Source organism: Lithobates pipiens, unplaced genomic scaffold, assembly GCF_037356315.1.
Source record: "Lithobates pipiens isolate NorthernLeopardFrog02 unplaced genomic scaffold, aLitPip1_a1.2 Scaffold_23, whole genome shotgun sequence".
NCBI classification, from domain to species: Eukaryota; Metazoa; Chordata; class Amphibia; order Anura; family Ranidae; genus Lithobates; species Lithobates pipiens.
The window spans coordinates 41,676,983-41,702,622 of NW_027507785.1; the positions used below are offsets into that span (position 1 = coordinate 41,676,983).

At 45.5% G+C, this 25,640-nt stretch overlaps 1 protein-coding gene across 4 annotated transcripts in view; it reads right to left on the reverse strand.

Moving 5' to 3' along the window:
* Window positions 1-25,640, reverse strand: part of FCHSD2 (FCH and double SH3 domains 2) — a 342,693-nt gene that overhangs the window by 131,161 nt on the left and 185,892 nt on the right. For all 4 annotated transcript variants that reach the window (XM_077451465.1, XM_077451462.1, XM_077451463.1 and 1 more), the window contains exons 6-7: window positions 16,996-17,129; window positions 129-183 (exon numbers count right to left, since the gene is read on the reverse strand). In XM_077451465.1, coding sequence (XP_077307591.1) covers window positions 129-183; window positions 16,996-17,129 — 189 coding nt within the window. The remainder of the gene's footprint in view (window positions 1-128; window positions 184-16,995; window positions 17,130-25,640) is intronic.

The following is a 25,640-nucleotide window of genomic DNA, read 5'->3' on the forward strand; positions in this document are numbered from 1 at the left end:
GTGATGAAAAATATTGGTATTACTTACTGTAGGAAACCTCATGTTAGGCAACCACATGGATTTTGCAGGGGTAAAAAAAAAAAAAAAAAAAAAAAAAAAGCACTTCAGTAAATTCAACAGACAATTACCTTCACGTTGGCCTTCTGTAAACTTATTCTTGATTGGAACAAACTAAGTTTGGATCTGCGAAGAGGAAAAACAAAAAAAAAACATGAAAAATTCAGCAGGATGCAAAGTGCAAAGTCATGGATCAAAAAGAGAAACAAAAATCACAGCGGACACGCCAGGCGCGCCTACAGCAGATCTGATAAAGCAGAGAGACTCAAGAACCATACTTTGGGTACTACACAAAATCCCAGGGATATTTCATAGCGGGTAAAGTGCTTCGGTAACAAAATCTTTACGTTTTTTTTTTTCTTCTTAATAAAGTAGGGAAGGGTTCTTTTCTTACAGGTTTTTATATACTACTGACAATTTACACAGTACTTGTACATTCACATCCTCCCTACCAAAGAGCTTACAATCTAAGGTCACAATCTCACATGCATGCGTGCAGACACATACTAGGCTCAATTTAAACAGGAGCCATCTAAATTGCCTATAACTAAAGGCAAAACTTTTTTTTTTTTTTTTTTTTGGACAGAGGGATTAGAATGCTTGTCAGTTTCTATTGCTGTGTGGGTAATACACCCTTCTCTATTTGTCCCGTTTATCATTATCATTGAAAGTAAAAACAAAAACAAAAAATCCAAATTTTGGGTTGTCCCCAGAAAAGTAATAAGAGGGGAAACTGTCCAATGGGGACATGATGTCTGGTGACCTGGGGATCCCCCAAGTAATTTTCTTAATTTGCAGGGATTTCCTGTCACTTCCTGTTTGGCTATGGGACAGGAAGTGAGGAGAAATCTCCACAACGGGACACAGATGGTAATAACCTTCCCTTAAAGAGGAACTGCAGTCTGCTCGCATAATTTGTAATAAAAATATCTTTGCCATTCTGAAGCTTCCCTCCAACCACTTTACATATTATTTTACATATACTGTGATTCTGTACTAGCCAAATAGGCTGCAGAAATCTCCCTCCACTAAGGCAGGCTGCATCCATTTCAACTGTGGGCAGCTGAATCTGCAGCCTGCATCCCTGCCTGGATTTACACAAACAGAGGCACACCTCCAGCTCTGCAGCTTTCATTGGCCCTTATATGACTCATCCCCCGTCCCTTTCTGGCAAAAACTCACAAGAGTGAGAGAGTGAGAGAGTGAGTGAGAGTGAGAGAGAGAGAGAGTGAGAGAGAGCACGCTGTGCATGATGTCATAAGCCTAGGCTTTTTACCAGACAAGAAAGAAACCCGGAAGTGGGCTGTATTTAGGTACTTACTGGTAGAAAAAAAAAAGTTATATTATCCAAAGTTAAAACAACAAGGGCAGAAGATTTAATAGATGGAAAGTTGAAAATAATTACTGAAGGTCCACTTTAATCTATCCAAAATAAAAAAAGTTTTTTCTATAGTTTTACTTTAACCTAACAGCATTGTCTTTGAAGTGAGGGAGGAAACGCACGAATCCAGGCTGGGAAATGAACCAAGGACACTAGTGCTGAAGTGCTAACCACTAGTCAACTTTAGTGTCCTGTTAGGTTTGTTTTTACGGTTTAGGTGTCCACATTGGAAGATTTCCCTCATTTCCTATACCAATGACAACTGAACGATTTTTGTATTCATATCACCGTCTGTCCTGGTAAAGTGGTCAAAAGGAGTGAATTTTGTCAATTAAAAATTGTACGTAAACACTAATAACTTTCCCACCGATCACCAATGCACAGGACATTCTTCCCACCGATCACCAATGCACGGGACATTCTTCCCACCGATCACCAATGCACGGGACATTCTTCCCACCGATCACCAATGTACGGGACATTCTTCCCACCGATCACCAATGCACGGGACATTCTTCCCACCGATCACCAATGCACGGGACATTCTTCCCACCGATCACCAATGCACGGGACATTCTTCCCACCGATCACCAATGCACGGGACATTCTTCCCACCGATCACCAATGCACGGGACATTCTTCCCACCGATCACCAATGCACGGGACATTCTTCCCACCGATCACCAATGCACGGGACATTCTTCCCACTGATCACCAATGTACGGGACATTCTTCCCACTGATCACCAATGCACGGGACATTCTTCCCACTGATCACCAATGTAAGGGACATTCTTCCCACTGATCACCAATGTAAGGGACATTCTTCCCACTGATCACCAATGTAAGGGACATTCTTCCCACTCATCACCAATGCACGGGACATTCTTCCCACTCATCACCAATGTACGGGACATTCTTCCCACTCATCACTAATGTACTGGTAAAGTGGTCAAAAGGAGTGAATTTTGTCAATTAAAGATTGTACGTAAACACTAATAATTTTCCCACCGATCACCAACGTAAGGGACATTCTTCCCACTGATTACCAATGTATGGGACATTCTTCCCACTGATCACCAATATACGGGACATTCTTCCCACTGATCACCAATGTACGGGACATTCTTCCCACTGATCACCAATGTACGGGACATTCTTCCCACTGATCACCAATGTACGGGACATTCTTCCCACTGATCATCAATGTAGGAGACTTTCTTCCCACTGATCACCAATGTACGGGACATTCTTCCCACTGATCACCAATGTACGGGACATTCTTCCCACTGATCACCAATGTACGGGAGATTCTTCCCACTGATCACCAATGTACGGGACATTCTTCCCACTGATCACCAATGTACAGGACATTCTTCCCACTGATCACCAATGTACGGGACATTCTTCCCACTGATCACCAATGTACGGGACATTCTTCCCACTGATCACCAATGTACGGGACATTCTTCCCACTGATCATCAATGTAGGAGACATTCTTCCCACTGATCACCAATGTACGGGACATTCTTCCCACTGATCACCAATGTACGGGACATTCTTCCCACTGATCACCAATGTACGGGACATTCTTCCCACTGATCATCAATGTAGGAGACATTCTTCCCACTGATCACCAATGTACGGGACATTCTTCCCACTGATCACCAATGTACAGGACATTCTTCCCACTGATCACCAATGTAGGAGACATTCTTCCCACTGATCACCAATGTAGGAGATATTCTTCCCACTGATCACCAATGTAAGGAGCATTCTTCCCCACTGATCACCAATGTACGGGACATTCTTCCCACTGATCACCAATGTAAGGAGCATCCTTCTCACTGAACAAGAATGTAAAAGAAAATTTTCCCACCCATTCTTCCACCAGGGGTTTCCTGAGACCTGAAAAGTATTCTATTTCCTCTGGGGTAAAAAGGTTGAGAAAGGCTGCTCAAAGGGTAGAGTACCTTAGTCCTTAGAATCCTTCTGTCTCTCTGCTTAACAACTGCTAAGATAGTCACACACGGTGCACATTGCATTTATTGCGTCAGTCCCCCTGTACTGTGAAAATAAACAATAAAGTGCAACAACTGCATAGCAGGAAGCACAGCCTGTGTGAGGTGCAAATATGGATGCCACTATGTACATACAAAATTACAAGTTATACATTTAAACAAGATTTTTTTTATTTTTTTAAACCATTCACACGATAAGATTCACATCAAGCAGATCTCCTTTACAAGTACAGTATATCCAATAAAGCATTGGACAGACTATGCACTTCTTTTCACTTTGTTCTTAGCTACGACTGACAGCTTAAAAATGATCTTAAACTATAACATATTACACTTTCATCCTGCATAGGCTTTTAGAATGTCCCCGACACAATGTACTATACTTAGGAGGAGATGCAACAAGATCAAGGCGCCTCTACATTTTTATTCGACAAATCCCCTGATTAGCCAAAGTTCCAAAATACAATCCTCAATCTCCGGAACACATTCTGTTTCCACAGCAGATGCTCTGCCAGTGTAACCAGAATGCACATGGCCAAATCTGAGATAATCCCGCGTCCTTTCACACAGGCGTAGCTAATCCCGTGTGGGTTCACCCAGAGAGCATACTGACAGCAAACCTATTCTCAGACAACTATGCCGGCTGGCATAGTCAGAGCCAGACTGGCAAATAGCATGTTTAGGCACTGACCATTACCGGCAGCCTCCACAAATCTCTGTTTTGGTTCCCTTTATGGTCCATTTTCATCTACGCATGTTGTGGGATACACCAACACATGAATGAGCACATTTCACACAATGCAGTGCTAATCATTTTGAATGCCACCTCAATACACAAGGCGAAGCACATGCATTACAGCATGCCCAATTGTTGGGCCATGTTGGTGTGTTGGCAGCCCATTGAGTTAAATGGCCTGCCTTCATGCTCATGTGACATAAGACACAATAACACACCACACAAATGTAAATGGACCCTTAATGCTTGCAATGGCTTCATTTCATATACACAGTTCCTTGGCTCCAGTCTGGCTCACTGCACACACCATATACAGTTGTGCTCATAAGTTTACATACCCCGGCAGAATTTGTGCTTTCTTGGCCATGTTTTAGAGAATATGAATGATAACACAAAACATTTCTTTCACTCATGGTTAGTGTTTGGCTGAAGCCATTTATTATCAATCAACTGGGGAGATCTCAGATGTGCAGTTCACACAAGACAGCCCAAGAATTTTCAGGAACTGGAGGCTTTTTGCCAAGAGGAATGGGCAGCTTTACCATCTGAGAAGATAAAGAGCCTCATCCACAAATACCACAAAAGAAAAGCTGTCATTGATGTCAAAGGGGGCAATAAACAGTATTAAGAACTGGGGTAAGTAAACTTTTGATCAGGGTCATTTGGGTAGTTTCTGTTGTCATTATGATTTAAAAAAAAAAAAAAAAAGAGTAAACACAGTTGATTGATAATAAATGGCTTCAGCCAAACACTAACCATGAGTGTAAAAAGTTTTTGAGTTAATCATATTCTCTGAAAAATGGGCAAGAAATCATAAATTCTGCCAGGGTATGTAAACTTATGAGCATAATTGTATGCAGCTGTCTGTCTGGGAAGGGAAGCCACTTTAAAAACTGGGTAATAGAAGTAAAGAGTCATGTGCAGCCTTATGACATTTGCACAGACCATAAGTGGTCAAAGCCGGCTACATCACTAATGATATGTAAATCCCATATTTGGGGCTTTAAGTTCTCCTTACACCATTCTCCTGGGAGTCCAGGGTTCAGCGGTGCCAATAATTTATTATATTATAAACAGATGTCAATGCTTTTATTGCACAACATTTTCGTTGTTCGTACAGTTGCGATAGCATTAATCAGCATGAAACTATAGCACTTTCAGGTGTGATAAGTAATAAAACTTACTAGCACTCGCTCTTGGAATGCCTTTGGTGGGACCTCGAGTCAGTAAATCCTGCAAAGTCTGCTGCCATGCCTATAAAGATTTACGTCCAGCCTCTAAATTACTAGAAGCCAATATCGATTTCCAGTGGTCCTCCCATAAATCATTATCAGGATAACCCTTCCTTCCTGGTCCCTTTGCACCAACAGTTGTGTTGCAGAGATTGGCACAAGTAGTTTTTCAAATACTATAGAGCACGTGTCAAACACAAGGCCCATTGGCCGAATCTGGCCATTTCCTGTGGCCCTCACACCTCTCCTGCAGCTGTGGAACCCCCCTTGTGCAGCCATGAAGGGGCCCATCTCTGCTCCCCTCTCGTCTCATCAGTTGTTAGCAGAGAAGGCGACAGAACTCCTCCTTTAGATCCTGTACCTCTTGATTCAGCCGCAGCAACCCATTGTCTTCGCCCCCCCCCGCTCCCCCATTCTCAGCATTCAGCAGACTTTGGCAGCTGACCTTAGTCTTCCTCTAGTCCTCCTCCAGACACTGCACTTTCAGCTTCCCAACAGCAGCACGTTAAGAAAGGTAAGGTGGGGTGCACTGTGATATAAGGGAGGGTGTGGGACTCTTCATGTCTGATGGTGGAGGGAACTCTTGACATCTGACATAAGAGGGGGTAAGGTGCTCTGGACATCATATTGAACCCGCTTGTATGGCCTCAAAACTGTTATTTAGATTCTGCCTTGAGAGAACTCGGCAACGTTTAGAAGCTGGTGTAAAAAAACAACATGGCAGCTGGTTGCCGTTTACACCAGTTGCTGAGTATTGTCATTCCATATATTTTAAAGCTGAACTCAAGCTTTTGTTACACTTTCCATACTTTGTTTCGGCCAAGCTGGCCCAAACAAACTATGTCCCTCATTAACACATGAGGCTGCTAGATGTGCTATATAAACTGTATGTAGCTCAGGCTCCATACAGCACTGTGTTCAGGGCGTGAGCCGAGACCCTCCTGTCTCATACCTGGAACACAATTGAGTCTATCCGAGTGGTGATCAGATTCCTCTGATTGGCCGAGTCAGAGAGGCGGGCTGATGATGTCACAACATCTAATGCTAATCAGAGGAAGCTTTGTATTCATTGATAGAATACATTGCTTTCTATGACTGGCTGAACACCGCTCAGATATGTGTTCCGGGTATGAGACCGGAAGTCTCAGGCTTGCGCCTGGAACACAGTGTGGTGTGCTGTATATAGCCTCAGCTACATACAGTTTATACCGCACATCCAGCGACCTCACGTCCGTGAGGGACAGATCATTTGGGTCAGTTTTTCAGCGTTAAAGTGGTTGTAAACCCTTACAGACCACTTTGACCTACAGGTAAGCCTAGGTCCAAGAAATATCTCCTAAACCTTCACGGTTTAGGAGATATTTGCAAAAAGACAGGCACTGCTGTCTGTGGCGCATGCGCCGTAGACAGCAGCGCACAGAGCATGCCGCTGCTAACGGCGATATGCCGTTAGTGGCGGCTCCCGTGCACATGCGGGAGGGACGTCATTGCGGCTCTGGCCAATCACAGTGCTGGAGCCACGATACCCAGAAAGAAGATGGACGCTCCATGGAAGAGGGGACAGTAGTGACATTGCTGGCTCCTGTGTCATGTAAGTGACACATAATGGGCTACTATGCGATGCATAGTAGCCCATTATGCAGGAAAACAAAGAGGAAGTAAACCCATCATCAGGGTTTACTTCCTCTTTAAGCCCTGATGAAGTAGATGGTGCGAGGTCCTGAAACGTGTTGAGTATACCAACTATTACATAGAACATTGGGAATAAAACCTTATTTTGTACTCAAACATTTCAGTGTGGTGCTTTGATCTTCAGACTCAAATATTATTTTCATATACATTCTGAGTTTTCTGTGGCAGTTCTTCAGGTTCACCAGTTGAACAGCTTTGCCAAATACACCAATAGCATTCTAAGGTTCCAGGGCCATCAATCTACCACTAGTAGAGGGTATATAGGATGGGTACTATGGACATGGCTCTACTGACTTTGGTTAAGGCTGAGCCTTTGCTGGCACACAGGAGTAGAATCCGTTTCCTCTCCAGATAACAATGGAAATTTGAGACGAGACGGGCCAAGCTTGTGGATTCTATATGGCCTGGTGTGAGAATCAGATTCTATTACAGGAAACGAGGCCTTTGTCTCAGCGCGGCTGTGCTGATGCGAGATAGGGATGAATTCTTACTCTGTGGTAATTGAAGGTATGCCCAAACTTTAAAAACCACCATAACTCTACCCTACAGATAGGGATCTATGGCATCCGCATTCAGTAACACTTTCCTGACCACAAAGCAGTTAGCATCACAGGATATATATGTAGAAAGTGATAAAATATTTTTTCCCCCGAGGAAGCAGACTAAAGCCTACAAATGAGGGCAGGAAACTATTATGTGTGTTTTCAGGAATGTACTATTATTATTGTAAAGGGCATTGGAAAAGAATGAGACACCCGCCGTTCTACATTTTTCATATACAGCAACTGAGCAGATAGCTGGTTTATAATGCCCATAGGCCATAGGAAAAGAATTCACAGCTCCCAAGTTTCAATGTATTATAGCAAGGGGTCTCCAAACTTTCTAAACAAAGCGCCAGATTCAGAGATCAAAGGGTTCAGACTGTGGCCAGTAAGAGTAGAAAATGCCCTGGCATTGGTAACCCTGAACCCTGCCATTGCTGTCCGCGGGAGGAACAGTGCCCCCACCGTCTGTGTCCGCAGGAGGAACAGTGCCTCCACTGTCTGTGTCCGCGGGAGGAACAGTGCCCCCACCGCTGGTGTCCGTGGGAGGAATAGTGCCCCCACCGCTGGTGTCCGTGGGAGAAATAGTGCCCCATCACTGGTGTCCGTGGGAGAAATAGTGCCCCATCACTGGTGTCTGTGGGAGAAATAGTGCCCCATCACTGGTGTCTGTGGGAGAAATAGTGCCCCATCACTGGTGTCTGTGGGAGGAATAGCAAGCAAAGAGTCAAGTCACGTTTGGAGACCACTGTTCTATAGTCATGGGATAAAAGTAAAATTTGATTGCCTGTGATGGTTACTACTTGCTGTGTCTGTTTTCCCAGAAAATCCATCCTCTCTATTATTGCTGATGACCACTGTCACGTGGACAGAAAGCCACAAAAAAAAAAAAAAAATCCTAATTTGACAACAAAAGAGGAAATCTTCCAAATGAGCCCCCGATTCTAGGGAAGAGATTTCCACTCATTTTGAAGCGATTCACTTTCACATCCTCCCAAACCAAAAGATCAAGGGTGTTCTCCATTCCTCAATTAATCCAAAACTGCAAAACAGAAGGTTTTGGCCAAAGATACAGTTCATACCAAGCAATGAGTACAAATCATTGTACTGTACCTTATCTCTGGAATTCCTCCTATGGGTGTACCTAGGCATTCCTGTACATACAACCTCAGGGTTGTAAAGCTGCAATGTGAGATCTAAGGCACTCAGTTTCAGGAGTTTTGGTGATGCCACTACTTTGCTGGTCACCGTTTTGTTTTCCTTGCTGGAGGATCTGTATCGCTTGCAAGGCATAACGTGTATTTCCACCCTAAAGCTGTCCATATACTGATCGAAATTCAGCAGGTCCAACAAGGAGTGACTTCTGTTGAAGGGACATGCTAGAAAATGTTACTCGATCAGCAGTTGCAGCCACTGGTCAGTGTGTTCTGACAGTGGCAGGTGTAGCTTTGGTGCAGTTAACATCGAGTGTTCAGACATGCGAGGCAGATGATGCAACCCACCCTCTGGCAAATTACGATGCAGATCGATGGATAATCCTGCAAGCATGGCCCAGGAGAATGGACTCATGCCAGCTTATCTGTGAAGCAACAGCGGGTGAACGAACCTTTGCATCCAATCCAAACAAGCATATGCTCTGTAAAATGGTTGGGCACGGCTGGCTGAGGGTGCCACACACACAACATGCTTGCTTGACCTGGATGCTTTTCTGACAATATTGGAAGGCGCTCATTTTATGTTTTCCCATAGACACGAGATTGTCACCCGATTGGTGATGATCTAATTTCTTTGAGTTATTTAACTCTCCTGCAATCGAGACTTGGACTGGAAAACATTAACACATGCTGATAAGATTAATTACACTGAGCCTCTACTTAACACACTTGTAATAATCTGGCATTGAAGTAGCTTACTTTAAATATTGGCTTTATTCAACAATCATATACTAGATGAGGCTCACAATTTACTAATAGAACACTTAGGAGAAATTCATACCAAATGCAGGGGGACTGCATTGGGCGGCTATTCCAGCACAGTCCCACCAAATACTAGACCAGGCAAAATGCCTGGTCTTCTACAGTATATGCCTGGTTCATGGCGGACACGATGTGCTGAAAAAAGTATTGATGTAGTATTTTTTTTTTCAGTGCAGGTCAGTCACATTCTTCCACCTGAAACTCGTTCATCCACGTCTTTATGGACCTTGCTTTGTGTACTGGTGCGCAGTCATGTTGGAACAGGAAGGGGTCATCCCCAAACTGTTCCCACAAAGTTGGGAGCATGAAATTGTCCAAAATGTCTTGGTATGCTGACGCCTTAAGAGTTCCCTTCACTGGAACTAAGGGGCCAAGCCCAACCCCTGAAAAACAACCCCAAACCATAATCCCCCCTCCACCAAATGATTTGGACCATTGCACAAAGCAAGGTCCATAAAGACATGGATGAGCAAGTTTGGGGTGGAGGAATTTGACTGGCCTGCACAGAGTTCTGACCTCAACCTGATAGAACACTTTTGGGATGAATTAGAGCGGAGACTGCTAGCCAGGCCTTCTTGTCCAACATCAGTGCCTGACCTCACAAATGCGCTTCTGGAGGAATGGTCAAACATTCCCATAGACACACTCCTAAACCTTGTGGACAGCCTTCCCAGATGAGTTGAAGCTGTTATAGTTGCAAAGGGTGGGCCAACTCAATATTGAACCCTACAGACTAAGACTGGGATGCCATTAACGTTCATGTGCACGTAAAGGCAGGCGTCCCAATAATTTTGGCAATCTAGTGTATATGTCTGTGTGATATCTCAATAAAGTTTGTTTAAAAAAAAAAACACATAACAAACCAAAACAAAAAGGGAAACAGTGCCATCTGCCAAGCTCCGCGTTTCATCACTGTGTTGATCTCAGCAGGATTGCAGTGCAGCGGCTGGTGTAAACCAGCCTTTAACCCTGAACTGCGGGCACCACCTTTTTTACTTGATTTAGAGGGCTTAGTAGTTTACCTGTCAGGCAGTAACTTAACGTGATTGTAAAGGTTAGTTTAGCACAGAGGGGCCCCAATCCTCCTATTCTGGGGTCTCCCAGTGGTGCTCCTGGCTCCTCCTCTTCTCGAGTGCCCCCACAGAGACCCGCATTCCCAGGGGGCACATGTGCAGGTGCGCTCCTGAGTCCTGCTGCTGTATCCATTGACACAGACAGCAGGACTCGGCCCCACTTCCCCCCCGGCCGTGTCACTGGCTTTGATTGACAGCAGCGGGAGCCAATGCTCCTGCTGCTACCAATCCAGCCAATGAGGACCCGAGACAGCGGCTGCAGCTGTTCTGCTCACCCCTGTCGCTGGAAAGGACGGGTTCAGGTAAGTAAAAGGGGGGAGGGGGGGCTTTGGGGGCCTGCTGCCGCCCTACAGAAGGTTTTTCACCTTAATTTGTAGAATGCATTAAGGTGAAAAACCTTGAGGGTTTACAAACCCTTTAATGGATGCTTTCTTCCCAGAGCCCAGTATATTTCTTTCAGGTTTGCCAGGTAGCACAGCCTCAATTGTTCTACTCTACTCTACCCCCCCCCCCCCCACCCCCACCCCTCCGTCAACATCAGCGCTACAGGTATGAGAGACATCAGTGCTGGTGTCATGTCTGTGTTTGCTTAGCCACAAATTGCAGCCTACGACAATGCTATGGCCATGCCTTTTTGGGACCAAGCACACAGACATGGGTGGATACCACAACACCAGGCCTAATAAAATACCCCCTCTGTGCTGGATCTTTTAGCCAAAAGCTGGCCGAAAAATCCAGTTAACAAAATGCTTGTTTTGGTGCAGTACACATGTGTATATGGCAAAAGCGTATGCATAGAACCTCCCCGATTCTAGCCCCTAGAATGAATTTATATGACTATGACCAAGTTTGGATGCAGTTATACACATGCGTGCTTAAAGTATAACTAAAGGGAAAACTACTTTATTTCTTTTTCACCCTGAAAATCGGGTGCCAATAGTGTGCGTGTTATGCGCCGATACTGCAATTTGGGCTGCCTAGGAGGGAACGGGGAGGGGGGCGGGACGGGAGCCGTCAGATTACATAGATATATTTACTCAGCAGCCTCTGTAATAGGAAGTCCCGTCTCCTGGGCCGGCATTGGACCAGTGTTCTGTCTATCATAGAAGCCGGTCCAGGAGGCGGGACTTTGTATTACAGAGGCCGCCAAGTAAACAAGAGATTCTTGCTGTATGTAACCTGACGGCGCTCATCCCGCCCTCTCCTTGTCCCCTACAAGGCAGCAGTAATCTGAGATGAGGCTGCAGATGGACATTGATCAGGCTGCATTCATGGCAATGGTGAGGCTGCAGATGGGAATTGATCAGGCTGCATTCATGGCAATGCTGAGGCTGCAGATGGGCACTGACCCTTATGTTGCTTCAAAGTTCTTACTTTAAAATGTCTTTTTCCTGAAACTGCCCTCCTAAAATGATTGTGCGTGTTATACGCCTGTGCGTGTTATATGCCGATAAATACGGTGTTTTGTTTAGTTTTGGACAGAGTGGAGAAGACTTAGAACCCGTCAGGTTTTTATTGTCGCCTGTGCCCTCGTTAGGGAGATTCATCCTCTTTATTTGTCCTGTTTACCATTATCAGTGAAAGTAAAAGAAAATCCCAAATTTTGGGTTGTTCCCAGCAGTGTTAATCTAGTCGACTAAAACATTTTAGTTGACTAAATGAATACTATTTTAGTCAAGTAAAATACGACTAAAACTAAAAGCCATTTTAGTCAAAAGACTAGGACTAAAACTAAATTGCAATTACTGAAATGTACTGGACATTTTAGTCGACTAAATACGACTAAAACGAAAACAATTGCAGAAGACTAAAATGGGCCTAAAACTAAAATGCCACTTTAGTCCTGAGACTAAAATTAACATTGGTTCCCAGAAAAGTAATAAAAGGGGAAATCTTCCCATGGGGACACTAGTTCTGATGACCTGAGGTGTCCCAAGGGATTCCCTTAAAGTAGCACTATGGGCAAACTTTTTATTTTTTCACATCAAAAGCGTTTATTGAGTTAAAGGAAAGGCATTATCATGAAATACAATAGTACAACTGAGAACATCCATATATAAATACAGTTAACAGAGTACAGTTCTATACCCCATCTCTTCTTAGTAGTCGTACTATGAAATAATGCAGTGTATATCACAGGGGACTTTTTATTTTTTCCATTTTGGATAAAGAAAAGGAGGGAGCCTGTTTTTTTTTTTTTTTTTCAACCATCTGTATTTCATTGCATTGATTTCCCTTCACTTCCTGTCCCATAGCCAAAACAGGAAATGGGAGGAAATCCCTGCAAATTAAGGGAATTCTTTGGGGTCCCCCAGGTCACCAGAACTGGGGTCCCCATTGGAAGATTTTCCCTCTATTACTTCTCTTGGGACAACCCAAAATCTGTGATTCTCTTTTACGTTCAGTTTTAATGATAATGATAAACAGGACAACTGTCCCCAATCCAACTCCTGATCGTACAGAGCCCTAGGAGTCACTCTGCACATGCTCAGTTTGTTCTGTAGTGCTAGGGTTTTTTTTTTTTTTGGAGGGTGCATGTGATCAGCACAGGGCTAATCAGCACTCTCCAGATAGAGGGTCAGGGGTCATGCAGCCTCACAGCAAAGTCAGGGGAGAATGAAAACTCCCCCTACAAGCTTTAACCAGTGCTTGGCTGAACACTGATAGAAGTCATAGGATAGCTTATACTGCTGATGAGAAAAGGTACTTAGCAGTTTATATTTACTACACTAATTGCATTTCCATGTTCTGTGTACTGTAGGAAAGCAGATATAGTGAATGCAGGGTCCTGGGTTTACACATGATGAGCAGTTACATGCCAACAGCAGCGACTCTGGCCATTGATTTATGCAGACTACAAATCTGACAGCCGCTGTTTGCACACATTATGGGATGTTTGAAGCCGCACCGCCTTCAAAGTAGTCCCTGTACTACTTTGGTCTGACTATGATGCGAGTTGAGATCCACAGACCTCAAGTTTACACAGGCATTCCCTGAAATTGTGTCAAAATCGCTGTAAAATCGCTTTCAAGTCACGGCAGTGTGAAAGCGGCCAAAAGTGGTTGTAAAGGCAAAGGATTTTTTATCTTAATGCATTAAGATAAAAAACTTGTGTGCAGCAGCCCCCCCCCATACTCCCATCTCAATTCTCATTTGCACAAGAGACTCGGCTGTCCGAGACTCTCCCTCCTGATTAACTGAGACACAGCAGCGGGCGCGATTGGCTCCCGCTGCTGTCAATCAAAGTCAGTGAACCAATAAGGAGAGGGGGCGGGGCCAAGCCACAGCTCGGTGTCTGAATGGAAACACAGAGCAGTTGCTCAGCTCTGGTGCCCCCACAGCAAGCTATGCAAGGGGGAGAGAGAGGGAGGGAGGGAGAGAGAGGGAGGGAGGGAGAGAGAGGGAGGGAGAGAGAGGGAGGGAGAGAGAGGGAGGGAGAGGCCAGGAGTGCCGGCGAGGACCCAAGAGGAGGAGGAACGGGGCCACTCTGTGCAAAACCACTGCAAGGAGCAGGTAAGGATAACATGTTTGTTATTTTTAAAGAAAAAATAAAATATAAAAACACAAGACTTTAACTCCTTCAGATCCGCACTATAGCCGAACGATGGCTACAGCACGGATCTACTTTGCCTGGAGGACGCCACCCCTTTGTATGCTTCCAGCACGCCCCCTGCAGGGCACGTGCTGTAATCACAGAGTCAATGAGACTCCGGTGATCACAGAACAGAGTAAGGGGTCGATCCTGGCCCCTTACCACGTGATCAGCTGTCAGCCAATGACAGCTGATCGATCACTTGATGTAAACAGAAAATCGGTAATCGTTTTTTCTTTATCCTCAGAGAAAACAAAGCCAGTCACCAGCTTCAGTGCAAGGAACGTCGGTTGCGAAGAGGAAGAGGCAAAGCAGCCGTATCTGTGCCCACCAATACCGCCTTCCAGTGCCCACACAGTGCCACGAATCAGTGCATAAGTGCCAGCAATCAGTGCCACCTATCAATGCCCATGAGTGCCACCTATAAATGCCACCTAGCAATGCTGCCTATCAGTGTCATCTACCAATGCCGATAAGTGCCCATCACTGCCATCCATCAGTTCCACCTATCAGTTCCACCTATCAGTTCCGCCTATCAGTTCCGCCTATCAGTTCCGCCTATCAGTTCCGCCTATCAGTTCCGCCTATCAGTTCCGCCTATCAGTTCCGCCTATCAGTTCCACCTCATCAGTGCCCATCAATCCAGCCCATCAGTGCCCATCAATCCAGCCCATCAGTGCCCATCAATCCAGCCCATCAGTGCCCATCAATCCAGCCCATCAGTGCCCATCAATCCAGCCCATCAGTGCCCATCAATCCAGCCCATCAGTGCCCAACAATCCAGCCCATCAGTGCCCAACAATCCAGCCCATCAGTGCCCAACAATCCAGCCCATCAGTGCCCAACAATCCAGCCCATCAGTGCCCAACAATCCAGCCCATCAGTGCCCAACAATCCAGCCCATCAGTGCCCAACAATCCAGCCCACCAGTGCCCAACAATCCAGCCCCAGCCCATCAGTGCCCATCAATCCAGCCCATCAGTGCCCATCAATCCAGCCCATCAGTGCCCATCAATCCAGCCCATCAGTGCCCATCAATCCAGCCCATCAGTGCCCAACAATCCAGCCCATCAGTGCCCAACAATCCAGCCCATCAGTGCCCAACAATCCAGCCCATCAGTGCCCAACAATCCAGCCCATCAGTGCCCAACAATCCAGCCCATCAGTGCCCAACAATCCAGCCCATCAGTGCCCAACAATCCAGCCCACCAGTGCCCAACAATCCAGCCCACCAGTGCCCAACAATCCAGCCCACCAGTGTCCAACAATCCAGCCCACCAGTGCCCAACAATCCAGCCCACCAGTGCCCAACAATCCAGCCCACCAGTGCCCAACAATCCAGCCCACCAGTACCCAACAATCCAGCCCATCAATCCAGCCCATCAGTGCCCATCAATCCAGCCCATCAGTGCCCATCAATCCAGCCCATCAGTGCCCATCAATCCAGCCCATCAGTGCCCATCAATCCAGCCCATCAGTGCCCATCATTCCAGCTCATCAGTGCCCATCATTCCAGCCCATCAGTGCCCATCAATCCAGCCCATCAGTGCCCATCAATCCAGCCCATCAGTGCCCATCAATCCAGCTCATCAGTGCCCATCAATCCAGCTCATCAGTGCCCATCAATCCAGCCCATCAGTGCCCATCAATCCAGCCCATCAGTGCCCATCAATCCAGCCCATCAATCCAGCCCATCAGTGCCCATCAATCCAGCCCATCAGTGCCCATCAATCCAGCCCATCAGTGCCCATCAATCCAGCCCATCAGTGCCCATCAATCCAGCCCATCAGTGCCCATCAATCCAGCCCATCAGTGCCCATCAGTCCAGCCTATCAGTGCCCATCAGTCCAGCCTATCAGTGCCCATCAGTCCAGCCTATCAGTGCCCATCAGTCCAGCCTATCAGTGCCCATCAGTCCAGCCTATCAGTGCCCATCAGTCCAGCCTATCAGTGCCCATCAGTCCAGCCTATCAGTGCCCATCAGTCCAGCCTATCAGTGCCCATCAGTGCAGCCTCATCAGCGTACATCAATGAAGGGAAAAATTACCTGTTTGCGAAATATATTCACAAAATATAAAACGATTTTGGAATTTTTACATTTTATTTTTTTTAATTTAACACAAAAAAAACCCAGAGGTGATCAAATACCACCAAAAGAAAGCTCTATTTGTTGGAAAAAATTACAAAAATGTAATTTGGGTACAGTGTTGTATGACCGCGTAATTGTGTTTCAAAGAATGACAGCGCTAAAAGCTGAAAACTGGTCTGGGTAGGAGGGGGGTTTATGTGCCCAGTAAGCAAGTGGTTAATATCACTTTAAGCTTTGGAAAAAAAAAAGCCTGGAAGCCAGTTGCTTTCTATGCACAGCTGCACCAGATTTTGCAATCTCCAGTTTTAGTAAATCAACCCCAATGTGTGCAGGCAGCCTTTAGAATCAGCAGCAAGAATCTACTAATTCCCGCTGGCAGCTGTGTGCGTATAGCCTAAAAACTTGCAGCAAAATGATCCTGAGCTAATAAGCTGATGGGTTTCCAGGGCGCCGTCCCAAGTGATTCCACTCACACCTCACTGGACGGAGTCCAGCGTGATCTCAGCTCTCTTCCGCAAGTCAGACACAGCCAAGTGCTGCCATGAATAATGATTGTGAATCTGGACGCATCTTCAGCTAATGTCACCAGACACAGGGAACTCACTTGGCATCGATGTCGGCTTTCTCCCGCATTGCATGTGCCATCTGCTCGGCCTCAAAGTACTTCTTCTTGGCCTTGGCTAAATCCTTCACTGTCTCCTGCAGCTCCATCTGGATCTTCATCAACTGGTCTACACACTGCGGAACAAAAGAGGGACGTAGAATGTTTTAGAAACTGACCACACAGGACATTATCAGTTCCCAGAATATTTTCACCCTTCTCAGCCAAATTGGGAGAACACCCACTTTATTTTTGTTACAAGTTTCCCTTCATAGAGCAGAACTTTAAGAAAAAGAATATTTAAAAATGGCTGCTTACCTTTTTAGCTGCTCTTTTCAGAAAAACTTCAACTGAAAATTCCGACTTGGCTTCCACCTTCTATACAACGTTAACGTGGTTGTAAAGCCTGAAGAAGGTTTTTAAACTTCATGTATTCGTCAGTATCCAGCTCCCCCCCCACAGCTCCCCCAATACTAACCTGAGCCCGATCCAGAACCAGCCATGTGCACGAGAGCGGCTGCTCTCCTGGGTCTCTCTGCCTCCTCATTGGCTTCTGTCACACTTGTGCGACTTGACAGTTGCGTGATTTTGCCGCGACTTGAAGCAATGCCTGAGGTCTACGGACCTCAAGTCACATCAAAGTCAGACCAAAGTAGTGCAGGGACTGACTTGAAGACGCACAGATATGAATGGTACGCATTGGAAATCATGGGGTATGACTTGTCATGAGACTTTGCAGTCCCAAAAGGCAGGACAAGTCATACAAACTTGAAAGGGGCCTAATGGACACACAGAGTGGGCTTGGAAGCGAGCATACACGAGCCCCCCCCCCCGTCAAGTGGTTTGCTAAGGGGGAGGTACCCAGAGCTCCGGCGGGGGTCCTGAGAAGAGGAGGACTGATGATCTTCTGTGCAAAATCCTTGAAAGATCTACTGCTCTCTGTCGTCAGAAGCAGTGATCGCTGTCATGTCAGTGGTAACCCCCCCCCCCCCCCAGGTAGAATCACTACGTAGAACATATTTAACCACTTGATTGCACCCCTAGTGTTTAACCCCTTCCCTGCCAGTGTCATTTACACAGTAATCAGTGCATTTTTATAGCACTGATCACTGTATAAATGACAATGGTCCCAAAATAGTGTCAGAAGTGTACGATGTGTCCGCCATAATGTCGCAGTCACGATAAAAATCGTAGATCGCCACCATTACTAATAATAAAAAATAAAAAATCATAATAAAAATGCCATAAAACTATCCCCTACTTTGTAGACGCAAGAACTTTTGTGCAAACCAATCAATGTACGCTTACAGCGTTTTTTTTTTACCAAAAATATGTTGAAGAATACTTATCGGCCTAAACTGAGGAAGAAATTTGCTGGCTTTTTTATTTATTTTTGGGGATATTTATTATATTTATTATAGCAAAAAGTAAAAAATATAGCTTTTTTTTTTCAAAATAAATTGTCGCTCTTTTTTTATTTATAGCGCAAAAAAAAAAAAAAAAAAAAAACACACAGAAGTGATCAAATACCATCAAAAGAAAGCTCTATTTGTGGGAAAAATTATAAAAATAAATTTTGTTTGGATACATTGTCGCACGGCCGCGCAATTTAAAGCGATGCAGTGCCGAATCACAAAAAGTGCTCTGGTCAGGAAGGGGGTAAAATCTTCTGGGGCTGAAGTGGTTAAAGTGGAACTTTACTCTCCCAATCAACATTATTTTTAATCCTCATGCTGCTAGTATTTATAAATAGATTTACTTGTTTTAAACTTTTTTTTTTTTTTTTTTTTTAAAAAGGGGTTGTAAACGCTCATGTTTTTTCACCTTAATACATCGTATGCATTAAGGTGAAAAAACTTTTGTCACTGACCGCCCCCCGAACCCCCTATTGTACTCACCACTCACCTGAGTCCTGTAATTCTCACGCCAGAGATGCGCTCTTCCCCTCTGCCCGCTGTCTTGGCTCTTGATTGGATAGACTGATAGCAGAGCAGCCATTGGCTCCTGTTGCTGTCAATCAAATCCAATTAGGCGGGCGCCGGGGGTGAGGGGCCGAGTCCTGCATTCTGTGTCTATGGACGCAAATGCTGGACTCGCGAGTGTGCCCGCAAGGCAGCCCCCTGGGAGAGCGCTTCTCCTAGGGGGTTATATGATGCGGGGGAGGAGCTACCAGCACCGCCGGGGGGGCCCAGAAGTCGAGGATCGGGGACACACTGTGCAAAACTAATTGCACAGTGGAGGCAAGTATGACATGTTATTTAAAAAAAAAGCCTTACAATCACTTTCATTTCTTCAGTTACTTCCTGGTTTTTTGCCAAGGTAAGTGATGCAGTACATCCCAGGAGTCTTCAGGCAGGGTTTTCTCAGCTAAGCACACTGTCGTGCATGCACGCCTGAGCTAAGGGCAGGATATGGATTCCAGAAAGTAAATACTACAAGAATCATCTGCCCTTACTCAAGATTGCCACGACTAGAAATTTTGCTTTTCAAAGTGATTTCTCAATAAAATAAAGCATGGAGACGTGGATGGATGGTTGGATGGATGGGGGAGTTTGCTTTGAATAGTAAAAATAAATGAAATAGTGTTTTTGGTTTGTGGTGTTCAAATGCAGTAAAGATCTGCTTTAAAGGCTGAGTCCACCTATTTGCAAAAAAAAAAAAAAAAAAGTGCTTTTATAAAATTTTTGCATTGAAGCCTGGAGAGCGTTGCAACCATGATCAGTGCCCTGAGTGCAATGCACAGGCTCTCGCATTGTTTATATCCTAGCTCCAGGTACTAACAGAGGTATGGACCTTTAGTGAAGTGCTGACACGAGTCCTTCTGCAGTGGTGGCAGATGAGACATTTAGATTTCCATTCACAAATACCGCACAATTCAGGTAAGTGAGGTGGGGAAGGGCAGAGAAATTTGACCATTCTTTACATTATACCCTAAATAAGGATGTAGCATGGTTTTAAAGGTGGACCTATGCACCTTTAGGAGGGGGCTGGGGAGTTTAACATAATGAACCCTGTCTGTACTTTGCTGGCATATGTTCATTATCAGGTGTAAACTAGGTGTGCACACTGTCTGTCGTAACAAAGGGTGAAAGATCTCAAGGCTTGGGTAGTACATTGTATATTAATCCACTCTGACCCTAAAGATGTACTCCGCAAGCTATTCTGAACAATACAAGCTGCCTAAAGAGCAGGGGGTAGGCAACCTTAAAAAAGGTGGAGATCTACCTGAACATCATGTGAGAAGTCAGATCTCTGGGCACAGTGTCACCCCCTTCCTGACCAGAGCACTTTTTGCGATTTGGCACTGCGTCGCTTTAACTGACAATTGCGCGGTCGTGCGACATTGCACCTAAACAAAATTGACGTTCTTTTTTTCCCCACAAATAGAGCTTTCTTTTGGTGGCATTTGATCACCTCTGCGGTTTTTATTTTTTGCGATGTAAACAAAAAAAGAGCGACAATTTTGAAAAAAAAGCAATACTTTTTGCTATAATAAATATCCCCAAAAAATATATTAAAAAAAAACTATTTTTTTCCTCAGTTTAGGCCGATGTATTCTTCTACATATTTTTGGTAAAAAAAAAAAAAAAAAAATATTGCAATAAGCGTATATTGATTGGTTTGCGCAAAAGTTAGAGTCTACAAAATAGGGGATAGATTTATGGCGATTTTTATTGTGGCGGACACATCGGACACTTCTGACACTATTTTTGGACCTTTGTCATTTATACAGTGATCAGTGCTATAAAAATGCACTGATTACTGTGTAAATGACACTGGCAGGAAAGGGGTGCAAACACTAGGGGTGCAATCAAGGGGTTAAATGTGTCCTAGGGAGGGATTCTAACGGGGGGGGGGGGGGGGGGTGGGGTGGGTTTACCACTGACATGACAGCAATCACTGCTGTTGACAGGGAGCAGTAGATCTCTGTCATGTCTCTAGGCAGAATGGGGAAATGCCTTGTTTACATAGGCATCTCCCTGTTCTGCCTCTCCGTGACATGAACGCGGGACACCAGCGGAGATAGACCAATGCGCACGGTCACGCTGTATGCGGTGGCCGCGCGCGCACTAGCCCTGCCAATTAAAGGGAACGTACAGGTACGGCCATTTGCCTGCCACTGCCATTGTGTCGACGTATATCTGTGTGCAGCGGTCAGCAAGCGGTTAAAGTAGAACTATGGGCAAAGAAAAATGTTTTTGGACAGAGAACAGGTAGGTTATAACCCCTGTCAGATTTTTTTTTTTTGCCATCTGTGACCCATTGTGGAGATTTCCATTCACTCACGTATGTGCTTGCTTCTGCACGCGAGCTCGGCGGGACGGGGCGCATTAAAAAAAAAAATAATTCTTATTTATTTTACCTTTTATTTTTACACGGTTTTAAAAAAAAAAAAACATAAAAATTGTGTCACTTTTATTCCTATTACAAGGAATGTAAACATCCCTTGTAATAGAAAAAAAGCATGACAGGACCTCTTAAATATGAGATCTGGGGTCAAAATGACCTCAGATCTAATATTTATACTAAAATGCAATAAAAAAAATTATTTAGTCATTTAAAAAAAAAAAAAAAAACAACAAAAAAAAAGGTCCTTTAAGAGCTATGGGCGGAAGTGACTTTTTGAAGTTGCTTCCGTCCTGCAAAGTTATGGAGACAGGTGGGGGTCATTTTCCTCTCACTGGTCTCCATACCCGGCTAGGGTGAAGATCCGACTGCCTCTGCCACTGCCGATGGCTCTGGTAAGCAACGGAGGGGCCCCTCTCCCGCCACCGATAAAAGTGATCTTGCGCCGAAACCGCCACAGAGACCACTCTTGACAGAAAGTAGACCACTGGCGGAAGAAGAGGATATCGGGGCTATGGCAGCTAGCTGCTGCCATAACAACGATATTCCTCTTCAAACTTAGGATGTATATCGGCATGCGGGGGTCCATAAGTGGTTAAGAGTTCCCTTCAATGGAACTAAGGGGCCAAGCCCAACTCCTGAAAAATATCTGCACGCCATAATCCCCCCTCCACCAAATGATTTGGACCAGTGCACAAAGCAAGGTCCATTAAGACATGGATGAGCGAGTTTGGGGTGGAGGAACGCGACTGAGCTGCACCTGACCTCAAGCCGATAGAACAACTTTGGGATGAATTAGAACAGACACTGCGAGCCAGGCCTTCTCGTCCAACATCAGTGGTTGACCTCACAAATGCACTTCTGGAAGAATGGTCAAACTTTCCCATAGACACACTCCTAAACCTTGTGGACGGCCTTCCCAGAAGAGTTTAATCTGTTATAGCCGCAAAGGGCCAACTCAATATTGAACCCTACGGAATAAGACTGGGATGCCATTAAAGTTAATGTGTGTTTAACCACTTGGGTACCGCGCTATTGCAAAATGACGGCAATAGCGCGGACCCACATTTCCGGGACTACGTCTATTGACGTCATCCCGGATACGAGCGGCCTGCGCGCCCCCTGAGGGGCGCGCGCGGCGCGCTCTGTGATCGGCGAGTCCGTGAGACTCGCCTGATCACCGATCCGTGTAAGGGGTCGAGCCCGACCCCTTATCACGTGATCAGCTGTCAGCCAATGACAGCTGATCATGTGATAAAACGGAGCCGGTAATCGGCTAGTATTCCTCCTCGCGCTGACAGCGCGAGGAGAAAAAAAAAAAGCCGATCGCCGGCGGCCGTGTTCGGGACATCAGTCCCGATCACGGCCAGCAATTTAAACGGACACCTGCCCCCTGCCAGTGCCCACCTGCCACCCGCAGTGCCATCCTGAAATAAAGTAAGTGCCCCCCTGTCAGTGCCACCCAGCAGTGCCCATAGTGCCCACAGTGCCACCCAGCAGTGCCCACAGTGCCACCCAGCAGTGCCCACAGTGCCACCCAGCAGTGCCACCCACAGTGCCACCCAAAATCTGCCTCAAAGGTGCTGCACCCCAGTGCCGCCCATCAGTGCCCAGCAGTGCCGCCCATCAGTGCCCAGCAGTGCCACCTATCAGAGCCACCTATCAGTGCCACCTATCAGTGCCCATCAGTCCCATCTATCTGTGGTACCTATCAGTGCCCATCCGTGCCACCCATCCGTGCCACTTATCCGTGCCACCCATCCGTGCCATCTTATCTGTGCCCATCTTTGCCCATCAGTGCCGCCTTATCTGTGCCCATCGGTGCCGCCTTATCTGTGCCTATTAGTGCCGCCTTAACTATGCCCATCAGTGCCCACCAGTGCAGCCTATCAGTGCCCACCAATGCAGCCCATCAGTGCCCACCAATGCAGCCCATCAGTGCCCACCAATGCAGCCTATCAGTGCCGCCTAATCAGCGCACTTCAATGAAGGAGAAAAATGACCCGTTTGCAAAATTTTATAACAAACTATTAAAACATGATTTTTTTTTTTTTTTTTTTGCATCTTTTTTTGTTTGTTTAGCAAAAAATAAAACTCCGAGCTGTAACTAAATACCACCAAAAGAAAGCTCTATTTGTGGGAAAAAAATGATAAAAATTTAATTTGGGTACAGTGTTGTATGCCCGCGCAATTGTCATTCAAAGTGCATCAGCGCTGAAAGCTGAAAATTGGTCTGGGACTGAGGGGGGTTTAAGTGCCCAGTAAGCAAGTGGTTAAAGGCAGGTGTCCCAATACTTTTGGTAATAGTGTGGGTGTGTTTAGATAGACACACACACTATCTATTATAAATACTATATGGTCTTTCTCTTTAAAAATGCCCCTGGCCCAATACAAGTCTGAGTCATACCTCCATTGGAAGCCATTCATTATCACTGGCATGATGCCCTCTGTTCTAGAAGGTACATACGATCTTCGGGCTCCCTGAGGATAGACATGGCCACAAATCACAATTTACAGGGACCCAGGGGATGAAATTAGGGAGCCAAGGCACCAGGAGCAGGTGCCTAGAATGATGTTATAGTGTGAAAACAGTCATTTCTGCAAACCACCAGAATAGAAGAAAATGCCTGGCACGGCATCTGAAACAAGCCATGCAGAAACCGCGCATGTCAAACAGAAAGCCATCAGGTGTTCACATTCATTCCGCACCTTGCACTGGAAATGTAATCTTTTAACAATGTGTTTTGGAATCAGTAGTGCACACAATACAATGGTTATAAGAAGCAGACAGGCGTGAGTCCTAGTGGAGTGTCACCTTGGATTCCTGTGCCTTATATAGTGTTTAAAGAGGAGTTCCAGTCTCTGAAGTGAAAAGCTCAACATCTGTGGGCATTACCTAGGGCAGTGATGGTGAACCTTGGCACCCCAGATGTTTTGGAACTACATTTCCCATGATGCTCCTGCACTTTGCAGTGTAGTGGAGCATCACGGGAAATGTAGTTCCAAAACATCTGGGGTGCCAAGGTTCGCCATCACTGACCTAGGGTGGTCTGCATGCAATACAGCCCACCTAGGAATGCCCACTGATTACTTACCTCCGCCTTGGCCTCTGACACTTCCAGGAGGCACAGATTGACACCTACTTATAAAGGAATTTTTATATTTGCATAACTCCTATCAAGAGAGAACGCACTGTATAAGGGTTGTGGGCTTTTAAAAGGAGTACTGAGGCAGGGTGCTATGATGATGTTTTCAGGATGCTATGTACAGCACCGTGCTGGCCCCTCCCACCAGCCATGATTAGTATGCATTGTATAGAGCAGGGGTCTCCAAACTACGGCCCCCCCCCAGTTGTTCAGGAACTTCAATTTCTATCATGCCTAGTCATGTCTGTGAATGGCAGAGTTTTACAATGTCTCATGGGACATGTAGTTCAGCAACAGGGCCGTAGTTTGGAGATCCCTGGTATAGAGAATCACAGAGACCCAGTTATGACATCACCTGGTCCAAACTAAAAAAAAAGAAAAAAAAAAAGGATTTTTATAACAGCTTACCTGTAAAATACTTTTCTTCGATTACATCATGGGACACAGAGCCACAGTATTTACTGAATGGGTTATATAGGAACCACTAGGTGATGGACACTGGCACACCCTAGACAGGAAGTTTAGCCCCCTATATAACCCCTCCCCTTACTGGGAGTACCTCCGTTTTGTAGCAAAGAAATAAATATATGTGTATTAGAAGAGGGGAGGGACCTCTGTGTCCCGTGATGTACTCGAAGAAAAGGATTTTTACAGGTAAGCCGTTTTAAAAATCCTATTTTCTTTTTCGTACATCACGGGACACAGAGCCACAGTATTTACTGATGGAATGTCCCAGAGCAATGCTATCTGGGGGGAGGGAGATAAAACAAAAGTAGGGTACAATCAGACCTGAGGACCTTGTACCGCTGCCTACAGCACACTGCGCCCAAAGGTGACATCCTCATGTCTTCTCACATCCATATGATAGAATCTGGTGAATGTATGGACTGAAGACCAAGTTGCGGCCTAGCAGATTTGAGCCACGGAGGCCTGTTGATGCACTGCCCATGAAGCACTAACAGCCCTTGTGCAGTGCGCTTTGATTTGAAAAGGTGGAACTTTCCTTTTCAAACCATAAGCTTGAACAATTACCTGTCAAATCCACTTAGCAATGGTAGATTTTGACGCTGCCTTCCCTTTTTAGGACCTTCAGGCAACACAAACAAAACATCAGTTTTGCGAATCTGAGCAGTCGCTTCCAAATAGGTTTTGACC